Genomic DNA, 14,379 nt, shown 5'->3' with positions numbered 1-14,379 from the left:
CGAAACTTTTTTTCTACCTACTGTAACCAGCCTACTTATACTACAGGGGAATTAGAATTACAAATGTCGCACAGTACCCAACTCCTACATGCGTAGCACGTTGCCACCGCTGCCTTACTGAGCATCCGAGTCAGACTTCCCAGTTTTAGTGCATTTCTATGCACGAGCTCGCTAAATGTGTGCCAAGAGGTGCTCTCCCGACACCCCACGGGCTTGTTCTCTAGTGACCACAGGTCTAGGCACACGGAACTATCAGTTCTGGCGTATGTTGTTCAGGACTTCTTTCTTGGATTCACAGAGGCTTCTTGTAGACACGGCAACAAGGGAGTCCTTCCGAACAATGGGACCTCAGAACATGGAACGCAGTGCTCGCGGACTTCGGCCGAAGCCCATTGCCCAAGCTCTTGCCGGTGATATCTGTCATCTCATGTAAAGGATTTCTCCTGATTTCAGGGTACGACCACGTCACAGTTAGTCGATGCGCGCTAAAGTGTTCTCAGTGTCAGTGCAATCTTCAAGGTTCTATCTAGCTCCCACGAGTTGTGCTTGTAGTTAGAGCCTAAAGCATTGGGTATAGGGTTTGGCCTTCTCATCACATGCATGCCCGTCAGGTACAGTGCTGTGACTAAGTCCTGTTTATAATCTCCCATTGCTTCTTATGCCATAAGTTATATTCCACATCAATTGCACCGTGTAGCATTAGATGGTCGATGCGTTGTTTTAGTCCGCTCGCTCACTATATCTCCAGTATGCATGTAAACACTCTAGATTGCAAAATTACATGTGTAAATAGGCTGCAGTCGCAACAACGCACTACTCGAAAGAGTCAGTGTATTAGGATGGTGCCTAATCGGCATCAACTCGCTATCAAAATCATCATACAGATGATTCCAGATGCCTCCTTCGAAGGGTTCAGCATCACTTCTGGGCGTGAGGACATCACAACTTTCTCTCATCATATTCTCGGCTTCACTTTCAATCTTGCAGATAAGGGTCTTCGAGAAATTGCGGCCCATCGAGTTTTGCAGGAAGTCCATAATTCCTGTTTTCCATCAATTCTTACTGTGCTACGGGATCTTATAACTGGGTTTAGGGATCGACAGCAGCATCGCCAAAGGATTCTGCGCTCACTTCGATTGGAATTCCTTTGTCCGCTTATTCTGGAATCGATCGGTTTCTCTAGGTTTTCAGTTTACCTCAACTTGTCAATGATAGCAGAAGTCGCAGCAATTAAACAAGAGTTTAAAGCGACTACTCACTGAACATCCACAGAGTGTCACATTCAATACAGTATCATGGAAACCCAATTTGACAGAGAAAACTGAAAACAATCAATTAAATCGGCATGTTCAGTGCATCTTTAGTTCAAATGACATACCCGGTGATACTTTTATCATGTATATCGCATTCTCTCCCATCATCCCTTCTGGACATACAGAAGCCAGTCTTCTAGGGCATTCAAAAGGCCTAGCGTCGACTGCGCAACTACCAGAGGTTGATACAGAAATCATTGGGCATAGACGATGCCTGCATACATCAGGAAATGAAGTGAATGATGCTGAGACCTCAAGGCAATGTACAAATGTGGACATAATCTCGAGTGTGAATGGAACGATGGTGGAATCGATGAGACGGCGAAATGATGGGGCCCCATCATCAATATCATTCCCGTTTTAGAAACTACTCTGAAGAACCGGCTCTTGCCAATTCCCCGCTTCATCGCACGAAGCCCTTCCTCTATTTGGGTATTGTCTGAGCTTCGTTTGTACCCATCCAGGCATAAAAGAACATCTAATCCACTGCAAATGTTGTCCTTAGGTATTTACCCATATACATGCTTGTTATTGTGGAACAAGTCTGACATTTACCCAATCTTCGACTCATGTAACAGCAAAGGCCCTGGCGGTAATGACATTTCCAAAGGCAATGAACATTGTGCTCCATATGTGAAGGGTATAGAATCGCTTTGATTCCAGGATTCGTGAAGTTACGGCCACAATCAGCAGAACAATTCAAATCTACAATACTTACCTGGTCTAATTCTTTTCATTCACTTGGTGTGTGCCTCGTTCCAGCATATGTAGACTGGGGGGGCCATGTTATGGATCTCGTGTCTTTTCCGGTCTGCACATGAGTCAACACATGCCTACTCTCAGCCTTCTCAGCCTTGACCTCGGCTTACTGGTATTTTCTATCATTTTCTCTTACTTTCTCCTTCCTTCTTACAAATACTATAATAATAATGACTCGATTCCTTACTAGTGGTATATAAGTATTGTACTTGCCATTGTATTGGAATCTTATGCTATTTTACCCATCTTCATATGTCCACTTAACTGTGTGATTTAAGCAACCCTGATCGGTTATGCCTAGCGCTTGCCAATCAAACTGCTTCCCAACTATGCCTAGCGCTTTTTGGAAACCCAGTCAGTTATGCCTAGCGCTTGCTGACGCCCCTGTTAATTATGCCTAGCGCTTGTTAACACCCTTACAGATCCATCTTAGTGGTTGGAACTCGGCTTACGGACATCCTCGCTCACAACTTGGGTTTTACTTGAGTACTCATTACCTTGTGTATTAGCTCAAATACCCTGATTCTTAACAGTATGCCCCAGAGGATGAAGATGGAGGGATTCCTAAAGTCGAAAGTCCATACATCATCACTTAAGAGCTCTCATGATATCAAACCCACTTTAATACAAGCATTCAGCCAGATCATCGAATCAGTAATCATTTCGAGGTGAGCGCTCCCGAGGCTTTGGTTTTGGTTTGGGTAATCTCTTCGCGTATCCTGGTTTGATCCTTGGGATGAAGACTTAGCTCGTAGAGAAGCCAGGCCATGCTGCCTGCGGTTGTGTCATGGCCCGTGAACACTGAAAGTCCTGATGATTTCAGTCAGCAGATGGAAGTAGACACTGGAGTTCAAAGCAGCTTATGCCAGCTGAGAATCGATTTCTATGTTCGGTCATCTTCTTCTTTACATCGTTGTTTAGTTGAGATATGAGAGATACGTCTGGTATACAATGCATCTTATGTACCGAGAACATTAACGACATCCTTCTCAGCCGGACGGACATCGTTCGCTACCTCTTTCAGTTGCTTCTCATAGATGGGCCTTGATACCTTCATCGCAGGTGTGTCTAAAGCGATTCAGCCGCGTGGTAACTCTATTGGGTAGCCACTCGAGCGGAACAACCAACCACTCAGGAAGTAAGCACCAGAGCAAAGAATACAGAAGCTCCAGTGATGTTGGCGACATCAAGGAGTCACCACTGTTCAAAGATAAGTACGCAATATACTGTACAAGAAATGAATGATCCATACAAAATATTAGTAGTCGCTGCCATGAGCCCGCTTTGTCCGCCGCCAAGTGAGTTGAACTCATATCGGAAGGATGCTGGTGAGTTGACTGTGAACCCGCTTTGACAGTCGTGAATGGAAGATTAAACGTACTAATGCCTATGATATCCAGTGAAGCCTTGCTTGTCCATTCAAGTACATTGATTACTCTGGCATGTTTGACTCGCTGGTTGATCTGCTCTGTAAGCTAAGGTAACAGAATGAGCCCACTGTCATGGAAGCCTATGTCCCTCTGGCACCTTCGTAGCAGACGCCTGGAAAACAGTCAGGAAGAGTCGGAGCGTGCTGGGTTGCAAAGGCAGGGATTGAGGATTTTCCGCTGGCATTGGTGTATTTCACCTACAACTCCAATTAAAACAATGAATTTTGGAGACATGGGACACAGTGGCTTACCTTCCATAACAACTAATCCTGGTCCTGTGATGGCTGCACTAATAAGATACGTATCTCTCGTTTTTGGGAATCAGGTATCCAGACGAATGAAATATGTATTGCAACGCTTTGGGGTCAGCAACGGACAAATGTCATGCTGTGTTGGATGTCAGAGCTATTAATTGAGAGATGGGACAAATGGTACTGACCCCGAAACATCCCTTTGTGTGGTATACGGCACCGTATTGCTGATACCATTTCATCTCTAGGGTCTCCCAAGTGCTGACGGTTACTGAGGAGGTATTCATGGCCTGATAAATTCAGAATACAGACTAGATGATGGGGTGAGGGCCACAAACCTAAAAGAGCTGAAGGGCTCGGCAGTCCACAGATCCTTTGGACCATAGATTTACGGCCTTTGAGATGCAAAATCACAAAGGCAAGAAGAAATGCAGTGGTAGGGAAGACGAAGTAATAGGTGATGGATTGCATGTCAGTGCAGCTCGAAGAAAATGCTCTGAAGAGGATGCCAATAAGGACGGGCTTTTATCAGTGAACCCAACTGAGCATGTCATAAGGTAGTTCTCGAATTTGGTAGAGAGTGTCAGTGCATGTGCCAAGGACTTCAGCAAACGGCCCCGCAGAGTCAGAGCAGCTGTGTCAATGGAACCCGAATAAGCTGACTAAGTCAAGGCATTGACTGAGGTGCAGTTTTCACACCAACCTACAACAGAGGCCTGTGTAAGAAGACGTACTGTGAAGGCAAGCATCGCGTAAGGACAGCTTGGGATTGGAAGCATGCAAAAATTCTGGTCAGCCAACCTATGATAATGATCAGCATAATACCACGGAGCCCGCAGACAAAACCTGCTGATTAAGAACATGGCAAGTATGAAGTACAACGTTTTCGCATTTGCATTTGCACTCGCACTTGCTTCTATCGAGGTCTTCGATATGACCGGCCATCATCTTGCATAAGTACGGGTGACAACTGATAATGCCATGGGTTATACTTAGGGCTTCGCACTGTACTACGGTATACGGCCGTATAGCCACGGTACAGTGACGGGCGACAGCTGATCCATAACTGTACCGTCAATGCTCTTAGAACTAGGCGGTACGGTATGGTACGGGTATATAGATGGCCGTGCCAGTCGTCAATATGGCCGTTGAATAATCCTGTAAGGCCCGCTCTGGGGCAAAGCCTGCTACGTTCGCTCCTCATGAAAGTATCCATTGTCCAAAAACTACCTCACTTATACACGATTGAACCTAAGAGTTGGAATCAGAGCCGATGCCATTGGTGATTGTGGGTGAATTGAATCAGTTAGTAAATAGTTATGATCAGGACTTCAAAAACTAACAGTAATAAGGGTGCTGCTCGAAAAAGCCTCGCTCGGTGGCGGCAGATGCCACCACCAGCTCGCATTTTCTCTCAGAATCACTGTTTGGAGAGCTGAATGGAAGTTCAGCCGAGCAACTCCGTGGAGAGCGTGATAGTAACATGAGTCACAGTAAACAAAGTGACAAACAAAGAAACTGCCACACCGAGAATCTGACTTTAACAGAAATTTATGTGTGGCACGCCGTTCAAATTTACCACACATAGAAAGTCCGATGACATTCGGCTCGGGGAGCTGTCAAAAACTCGGCTACCATCCATCCCCTATAAGACCTTCTACTAACGTAGCAGGAATAATACATACCTGATATTTGGGGCTTTGGAGCAGCTCCAGGTCCTGCCATGGGCACGTCGTCATCTGCATCGTGATAAAAATTGAATTTCGAGGGGGATTTCAAGTTTCCATTGGCATCGAGGGCACACTGATCTGTCATGATGCTCAGAATGTGGTTGTAAGTCTGCGAAAAAAGGACCATTATATACTCTTTCATGAACTCCTCTGGCTTAAAATTCAGCAGTATTTGACAGGTGCACAGGCCAGTGGGGGGCAAATTATTCCGCAATATGTGTGGGTAGTCAAACTCAAAGGATGAAACAGTAGTAGAATAGAGGCAGCAGAAGCAGGAAATAGAAAGTATTCTATGCTGGTAAGGGTTAGAGCTTGAGTAGAGCGAGTGAAAGAAGATCGGGTGGTAGCGCTGAAGAGCTTGCGGTGCCAGCACATCATGGTACGATGTTAAGTGTATGGCAAACACGCGTACAGTGTGATCTGATGATGGTTATTTTTAGATACATACACGGCCATGTTTATACAGTTGCTAACAGTATACGGGATGTCCGTATACCGTCCGTCTCTGGGCGAGTTATTTCGCCAGACGGAACGGGCACGGTACCCGTATGACGGCACCCGTATAACCGTACTATACGGTGACGGTGCGAAGCCCTAGTTATACTTGAGCAGCTGGCCATGACTAAATACAATGGATTGACCACGAGTATGTCTGAATAATTGCTGTATTATTAAGATGAGATGAAAAATGAACGAGGACGTGCTTTCCGTAGAATGTTACTACTGTCAATCCATTATAAATTGCCATGGTAGATACTTGCATTAGTAAGAAGCTATGAAGTATACGCTGAGTGCCAGCAAGTCACATGAACCCCGAAGAAACGAGGAAACTTTATCAACGACGAAGAATTTGTGAACTTCGAGTAATCCACCCAAATCTGACTGTCCAGACTGAGAAATTTGCTCCTTCGACGTACTTAGTTAGTGGCTCGGCGTGACCCAGATCAACATACTTAGTAAACCTGTCTTCAATCGGGCTCAGCTGGTCGAAAAACGGTCCGACGCGAATCTGAGAATTCTGGAGGAAATTCGTTGGATTTGTCACCAATATTTCAGAAGCGTTGTTCCGGGAAATCGAGAAAAAAATCGAGACTGCGAGGTTCCAACTAACCTTGAAGGCTGCGAGCAACTGCCGGCGCGAGGCAGGATTGCATTTTTGGTGATGTTTGGTGGCGCTTGGCAGCGTCGTGTCTATCAGCCGACGCAAGCCGACCCCGAGTCTTCGCTTCCACCACCATCACTGCACGTCGAATACATGATTTCTTTCCTCGCTGATTATTCACTCATTCTCATTCTGTGAGACAATCCTTACGCGACCGGATTACTCAGGATTAGTCTTTTTCCTTGACTCAGCCATTGTCGCCAATGGCTTGGACAGAACTCTGGGCAAGCCTGTGAGATTTTTCTGGTTATCTATAAAGCAGCGGACTAATAATCTGTCAGGTCAGTATTCGGTGACCATGGTGCCCAACCTTTACAGTCAAAGAAAGTTGGCGCAATATCACTCAAGCATCGTGTCGTCTTGGTTTCTCTGACGCGTTTCCATGCATCGAATACGCCGTCCTGCTTTTCTGGGATGGGCCAATTAGCGGGATGACTCTGACGCAAAGGAGAGTTCACGCTACAGGACCCTGGAGAACATTTCCCGGGTGCGCCAGCTGGGAGACGGTCTTGCCTGGACCCCCGGTGTAGGTGTGTTTTGTTTCTTTGTCAGCGTCGAATTGATCCTGTCAAACAACGGGTTTTACGCATTTCCTGATCCAGGGAGAGAGGCAACAATCAATGAATTGACGACCTAACTAGGGGAGAGAGATGTCGACCTCTTTCTTTGGTTTGAGCTCGCTCAAATCTTCTCAGTTCCATTCGTCCCTGCCCCCAGCGTTTCCTCACCGTTGGATTCTGGTATCAAACAATTGGCTCTGTTGTTCCATCCTCGTTCTCAAGTTAGCTCCTTCCTCTTCTGTCCGAGTACTTAATGCGAAGACTCGTTATGCGTCTCGCTAAGTCTCTCTCTTGGCTTATGAGCGTCTTTCCGGCTGATGTTAATTCCAGACTACTCCTGTTTTCTTAGTGGTCAGCCTTGTGTATGCCGCACCTGACCTGACCTCACGACACCGTTATTGAGGTGCCTTTTCTTTTGGAAAATTTGTAGCGATTCTCTAATTCACGAATCACGATGTCTGCTAGGGCGTTAGTCTTCTCCTTGTCTTTTGACATGCGGCAGTGGACTCAGGTACAGATGTGATTCTGCTCGTGCTTCAGGATACTGTGCTTTTATCGCTGAATTGGAATCTCGCCCAAGCGGTTTCCTCGTTCGATCCCAGGGTCTGCGGTGTCTCCTCCATGCAGTCAAATTTTGCCCCGTACTATGTCTGAAATTCTTATTTGTAGGAAAGTATAAATCTCCACGATCTGTCTTTCTTCGCCAATGAACCATATTTTGCTCCAGCAATCCTTCAACTAAGTTCAAATAACACTGTCGTTTACCAGCACTCCTAGTGCAGTCCGTGTGGCGTGCCAGTCAATTGTTCAATCCACCATCCAAGCATGTCGGGGCTTCACTGACCCGCCCACACTTTCGTAAAAGCGTCCGTAGTTTTCGCTCTTTTTTCAGTCCAAACGTTCCTATTCAGGAGCTAAATTCACGATAGAAAAATTCTTAGTAGCCGGGAGTACTTTGCACGTATTTCAAGGATGGCGTTTGCCCCTGCTGTTTGGACCGATCACTGGCATGGATCCGCATCACGTCAGGAAAGGAGCCGCAGGTGAACAGGATGAGCGGTTGTTCAGTCACCTCGTTCGAGCCGAGGTCCTCCGCTGGTGTGTTGCAGACATTTTATTCTATTCTTCTTGGACAGATGTTGATATGGACGGCAACGCAAATGGAAGAGGCCTGGGCTAAGTTAAGAATAGGAGAGCATTTCGAACGCGCGTCGCGACCGTGTTTAGATCACATGGTCATTGGTCGCTCCAACAACTGTGGCCGTGGGAAAAGACTTGAAACTTTTAGGACGTCCTCATTACAATGACCAACCCCCGCGGCTCATCCCATCTCTTCGAACAAGGCGACATTCTCATCCTCTACTCCACACTCACTCGGGTTCGAGGCCGCTTTGAAACTCGTATCGACCTTGCGAAGGGACCATTGATTAGACGACCAACGCTGCCAGAATTATTGGGAAGGGACGCCCGGTCAGCTTAAACGACAAAGGTGCGTTTGTCGTTCTTTCGATGATGCGGTATCACTAACACCAGTTCTCCAGGTCGAACCTCTACACCTCGCCCATATGCCCCACACATGGATTATAACCGCCAAGAGAATTGAACATGGAAGATCTTCTCAAGAGACACGCGCTGATTGGTAGTACCATATTAAAACTATGGCTGCCGATGGAGGGTTGGTAGATGGTAGTGGAGGTACGTACATCATTTCTTTCGCGTTGACGTTACGCCGATTTCTGTCTGCAGCTCTCTAGTGACTAGTGACTTCGCGTCTAATATTGCGCCGAACGACTTGTGTTTTTAAAGATCGCCAGTGGTCCTGTAATGCATATTGCAGACCAATGCAATGAGGGCCTGGCCCAGTTCTTCTCTTTCTGATTGATCCCAGCTACGTCATGGGAGACTGTTCACCTGCCGATTATTCTTCCCTCACTTTTCGGCAAACTTTTCAACTGCTGATCGAAGCCTCGATGAATCGTAATGGCCAACGTGAGGATCCTCTCAAGAGATTCACACTGATTCGAGGTGCCGACAGAATCGTGCCTATCAATGAAGGGTTGCAGTGCTAGTGGAGGTATGAGTATCGCTCCGTCTGCCTTGCCATCTTCCCTATCTCGCGGTTGCAGGTCGACTGGTGCCATTTGCGTTATTGATGACCATGCGCACCTCTAAGCGTTTAAAATTTATTGGTTCCATAGACTCGGTCGACTCCGCGGTGATGAGATAAAAGAAGCATTGAGGTGAGAAGGGTCGCATTCTTGCTCCGCCGGACCAACGTGTTAACTCGATACATGCTAGGACGAACCTAGACATCGTCATACACTGAGCTACGATATACAGCTTTGTCATTCCTTGGTAGGCTAAATGTGAATTCATTCCAGGGTGACAAGTGAAGACATTCACGCCTGAAAATTAAGATACAAAGTAAGACGCCTTATTATCTTCTTGTGTTACGGTACCAACATTTGTCCAGCCCTATGGCTTGAGATAAAGATATCGCTTTTTCGCAGTGAGTTATCAGCGTCGGCAATATCCTTACCCGGAGATGACAATACCATCAACAGCTTGTGAGCGCTCAAAAATATTTAAATACCTTTCAATGAGCCCTGCCTGCTTCCTGGCAAGTAATTTTCAAGTATCTGAGCTTTGCTTCACCGTCCATACTGACTTGTAAGTCTAGTGCAATGATGTGAAGGATAGCCGTGCTTCGGCAGTCAACTCCACATTTGCAAAAACGAAGACGACCGTTCACCGCCCGATGACCCTAGTTCAGGGATTTTCTGGCCCAGGCCCTGATTCGCGAAATTGATGACAGGGTTTATCTGACCAAGCGCTGCCGTAGGACCCTTACGCTTTTGGTAAACTAAGAATTTGACGGGCCCGTTTCGCAGAAGTTCCCACGTTTAATCGATAAACCGACTGATTGTGCTCCTGCGTTCGTTTGATACAATGTGCTGGGTTACAGCTTATCCGAATGTCTTGACAAAGAACTTTGAATCTACGGGGCCGTTTTGTTGAAGTTCCTGGCACATGTAGTCACCCTCTCCACGAAGATCGGAGACTTCTTTATGACGGGCTCAGTTGGATTCACTGATAAAAGCCCGTCCGTGTTGGCTTCCTCTTCAGAACATTTCCTTCGATCCGTACAACATGCAGTCCATCATACATTACCTCGTCTTCCCTACAGTCGCACTGTTTCTTACCTTCGCGTTTCTGCGCTTCAAGGGTCGCAGATCTATAGTCTGGAAGATTCGTGGACCTCCGAGTCCTTCGGCCCTCTTAGGTTTGTTGTCTCGGCCTCATCGCCTGGTCTGTATTCTAAATATAACAGGCCATGAACACCTCCTTCGTTCTCGTCAGCACGTCGGAGATTTGGAGACGGAATGGTATCAGCAATACGGTGCCGTATACCGCACAAAGGGGTGCTTCGGAGTTAGCAGCTTTTGTTTATCTCTCAATTATCGACTCTGACGTCCAGGGTAGCATGATGTTTTGTCCGTTGCTGACCCCAAGGCGTTACAATACATATTTCATTCGTCTGGATACCGATTCCCAAAAACGGGAGATACGGATCGCATTAACGGGGCTGCCATGGGACGAGGACTAGCCACAGTGAAAGGTATGTTAGCGGAACTTGTGATCACCAAGCTTCTCTTTCTGATGGGAAACCTAGGTGAAATCCACCAACGACAACGGAAAATCCTGGGTCCCGCCTTTACGGCATCTCAACTACGACTCTTTTTGACCGTCTTTCAGGCGTCAGCTATGAAGGTGCGAGAGAGACATGGGATTTGATGACAGTATCTTATTCTGTTGCATTAGCTTACAGAGCAGATCAACCAGCGCGTCGAGGACGGCAGAGTGCTCAATATGCTCGAATGGACAAGCAAGGCTGCGCTGGATATCATAGGCATCAGTGCGTCTTCATTTTCCATTCATGATCGTCGAAGTAGATTCACAGTCGGCTTGTCAGCCTCCTTCCGATATGAGTTCAACTCGCTCACTGGCGGACAGACTGAGCTGATGGCAGCGGTTAATAATCTTTTGTATGCAAATATGATTCACTTTGTGTAGTATCTTGCGTACTCATCATTTTGAATAGCGGCGAGTCTATGATGTGGCCAACGACAGTGGAACTCCTGTATACCGCGCTCTGGCGGATACTTCCTGGATGGTTGCTAGTGCCTCTCGAGTGGATACCGAGTAGAGCAACTATGCGGCTAAGTCACTTTAGAAACGTTGCAACGAAAGTATCGCGGCCGGTCTTCGAGAAGCAACTTAGGGAAGTGGAAAACGATATACATCCGGCTGAGAAGGATATCGTTAATGTTCTCGGTATGTACGATACATTTTACACCACTCGTATCTCTTATCTCGACTCAGCAATGTCTCATCTTAATGATGATGCGAGGAAGAAGATGGACGATGCAGAAATTGATTCTCAGCTGGCGTAAGCTGCTTCGAACTCCGTGTCGACTTCCATTTGCTGACTGGAATTCTCAGGACGTTCGTGTTGGCTGGCCATGACACGACTGCGAACACTATGGCCTGGCTTCTGTATGAGCTGAGTCTTCATCCTGAGGATCAGGCAAGAATACGTGAAGAGATTTCCCAAACAAAAGCGAAAGCCTCGGGAGCGCTCACCTCGAGCGACTACGATTCAATGGTCTGGCTGAATGCTTGTATCAAAGTGAGTCTGATATAACGGGAGTTCCTGGCAAGTATGAATACATGGACTGCAATAGGAAGCCCTCCGTTTCCATCCCCTGGGGCATACTCTGTACCGTCAGCCCGCCCAGGATGACGTCCTGCCTCTCTCCGAGCCTATCACCACTTCAGATGGCCAAGTGTATTCGCATATCCCCATTCGCAAAGGACAAGCCATCTTGGCTTCGATATATACGTACAATCGGTATATAACTCACCCTTTCAATCACTCTGAGGGACAAGTCGTTAACTAGAGTCTAGACTTCCTTCAGTATGGGGAGAAGATGCCGACGAGTGGAATCCCCGTCGATTTCTTGACGGCCGGGATGTTAAGCAAACCTCTCTTGGGGTTTATGCGAATCTGTATGGTTTTATTTCCTCCGTGCATTTCGCTCGCTGATGGTACGGCAATCGCTTCACAGGCTGACCTTCAGTAAGCGTTAAGATCTCCTTAACGATAGACTTTGCTGATGATCTTTGCTAATCCAGTGTTATGGATATTGGGTATCCACTGATTCGGTGCATGAGTCAACACATGCCCGAACTCGGCCTTCTCGGTCCTAGTAGTGACTCGCTCGTACTTTCTCTTACTTTCTCTATTCTTCGTATTGATACTGGAATATTATGGAACATTATAGAATAATAATGACTCTAATCTTTCCTTAGTATATAAACTCGTAGGTAACATTGTATTAAAAAGCTTTTACCAATCTACCACTTTCAGGACACCTTCACTGCGTGAACCCTCAGCTACGCCTAGCGCTTGCTGAACAACTCGTTGGATACGCCTAGCGCTTTCTGACACCAACCCGAAGGTTACGCTTAGCGCTTGCCTTCACCCACGGCCCGTAATAGCTTCGCGCTTACAGGCTTTCTATATTGGTAATTGCTCCACGCTTACCGGCTATTTCCCTCAGTAATTGCTTCGCGCTTACTGATTTCCTTTATTTCGCAAACCGGACCTCTCAGGTCTCCTCACGAACCCTCGCCGGAATCCATTATATTCCCTAACGACGTACATCATTTCTAATTAATCATACCTCGCTTCGATCATCACTCCTCGCCTCGTGCTCGCATCTCCGGATTTCGGCAGAACCATAACATCCAGGCGCTGGTATTCGTGGATGCCTTGGGTACGTACATTGAGTATTGCGAGTAATAGTTCACGTCTGACCTATGATCCTTGTACCCGCAGATGGAGATTTGCGTAAGTACAGATTAGTGCCACCCCATCGCCGAGATCTGACTGTTTTACAGCGTCATGGAGCTGCAATCCGTGGTCACAGAGCTCTTGAGCAACTTCGAATTCAGTATGCCGAAGGGAGCTTCTAAGCTGCAGCATGGTCCTGCTGGTACGGCTTTGATCCCCATCGTTCCAGGGAGGGCAGAGGAAGGAGCGCAAATTCCGTTACTTGTAACCGCGCTTAACAAGTAGGGGCCTCTGATGCTGCCGAGTCGTGAGTTTTAGAGCCTCACAACATTGCTTATCACAAGTCGAGACCGGACCCTCTCTCTTGTGCATACTATTTACTTACGCTTAGCTTCCGAAGAATTTTCGGAGTATTTAAATAAGTCTGTACATTTCATTGCCACGTCGCCGTCATGTTTTCAATAGATGTTATGAAGCCACAAATCAGTTCTTTCGATCAGCGATTTTCAGTGAATGTCACGGCGCAGCCCCGTACACTGTACAGTCTGCAGGATGTGGCTTCCAAAGACGCCTTTTTTGCAATTGCTCCATAGCAAAGAATGAGTGAAGTTGGAGTACAAACTCTGTTGAGGTTATTGACTCGGCCCGCCGGGATTCAAGGCAAGGACGGCCCGCGCCACATCCACCTTGTTGAATCGTCATCCTTCGTTTGCTTCCGGCCAATTACTGGTGACGGCATCCTTTACTCAGTACCGACTTCTCGATAACAGCTATTTTCTGACAATCAATGTTCTTTTACTAGGGGCTCAGCCGCAGTGTTACGACGTTGAACATGAATGTATGTTGTCTATTTGTCTTCTGGGGTCTAAAAGTAGTCACATTCACCTGGATCCTGCTCCCAGATCACTTCGAGAGCCTTGTTAATTGTAGCAGGGGTCAGAGGTACGATCATCAGTTGGCCTTCACCTTTTACTAATCTACTGGTACCCTTGAGAACATGCATCGCACCGACCGTCACCATTGAAGGACGCACACGCGGCGCACCCTTGAAAATTGGTATCGACTAGCTCACAAATATTTCAGACAAGAGTCGATATCTCACCCGTTTTCCGATGCTCAAGTACAAGTGATAGCGTTATCATATAAGCGCCTCTGCCCGTGCCTTTTCTAATGTCCAGTCCCAGCGCCGAACATCTGGTTCTGCCTTCCTCCGGCCGCTCACGGCAGGTGAATCTTCAAGGCCTGAAGTGGTTTGCCGCGGATCCTCCTAGTGTTAGATGACAATGCCGTTCCGTCACGTTCACCTCATTCTAGTCG

At 46.9% G+C, this 14,379-nt stretch overlaps 1 protein-coding gene across 1 annotated transcript; it reads left to right on the top strand.

Moving 5' to 3' along the window:
- Nucleotides 1-9,879: 9,879 nt before the first annotated feature.
- On the top strand, nt 9,880-12,610 carry EV420DRAFT_1004590 (cytochrome P450). Its single transcript, XM_060465281.1, has 14 exons — nt 9,880-10,043; nt 10,100-10,488; nt 10,537-10,637; nt 10,689-10,824; nt 10,879-10,976; nt 11,028-11,121; nt 11,179-11,251; nt 11,308-11,540; nt 11,589-11,655; nt 11,709-11,895; nt 11,951-12,117; nt 12,174-12,275; nt 12,335-12,345; nt 12,402-12,610. The coding sequence occupies exons 2-14, from the start codon at nt 10,356-10,358 to the stop codon at nt 12,425-12,427; spliced, it is 1,428 nt and encodes a 475-aa protein (XP_060321279.1). The 5' UTR covers nt 9,880-10,043; nt 10,100-10,355; the 3' UTR covers nt 12,428-12,610.
- The last annotated feature ends 1,769 nt before the right edge of the window (nt 12,611-14,379 follow it).

This window comes from Desarmillaria tabescens (assembly GCF_030435595.1).
Source record: "Desarmillaria tabescens strain CCBAS 213 chromosome Unknown EV420scaffold_541, whole genome shotgun sequence".
Classification (NCBI taxonomy): Eukaryota; Fungi; Basidiomycota; class Agaricomycetes; order Agaricales; family Physalacriaceae; genus Desarmillaria; species Desarmillaria tabescens.
This window is presented reverse-complemented; position numbering and strand designations above follow the sequence as displayed.

Excerpts from the sequence above, each read along its gene's own strand:
- EV420DRAFT_1004590 (XM_060465281.1), top strand. The coding sequence starts at position 10,356 with ATGCAGTCCATCATACATTACCTCGTCTTCCCTACAGTCGCACTGTTT. Across the intron at positions 10,489-10,536 it reads GAGTCCTTCGGCCCTCTTAG|GCCATGAACACCTCCTTCGT; the intron begins GTTTGTTGTCTC and ends TAAATATAACAG. Across the intron at positions 11,122-11,178 it reads GCTGGATATCATAGGCATCA|CCTCCTTCCGATATGAGTTC; the intron begins GTGCGTCTTCAT and ends TCGGCTTGTCAG.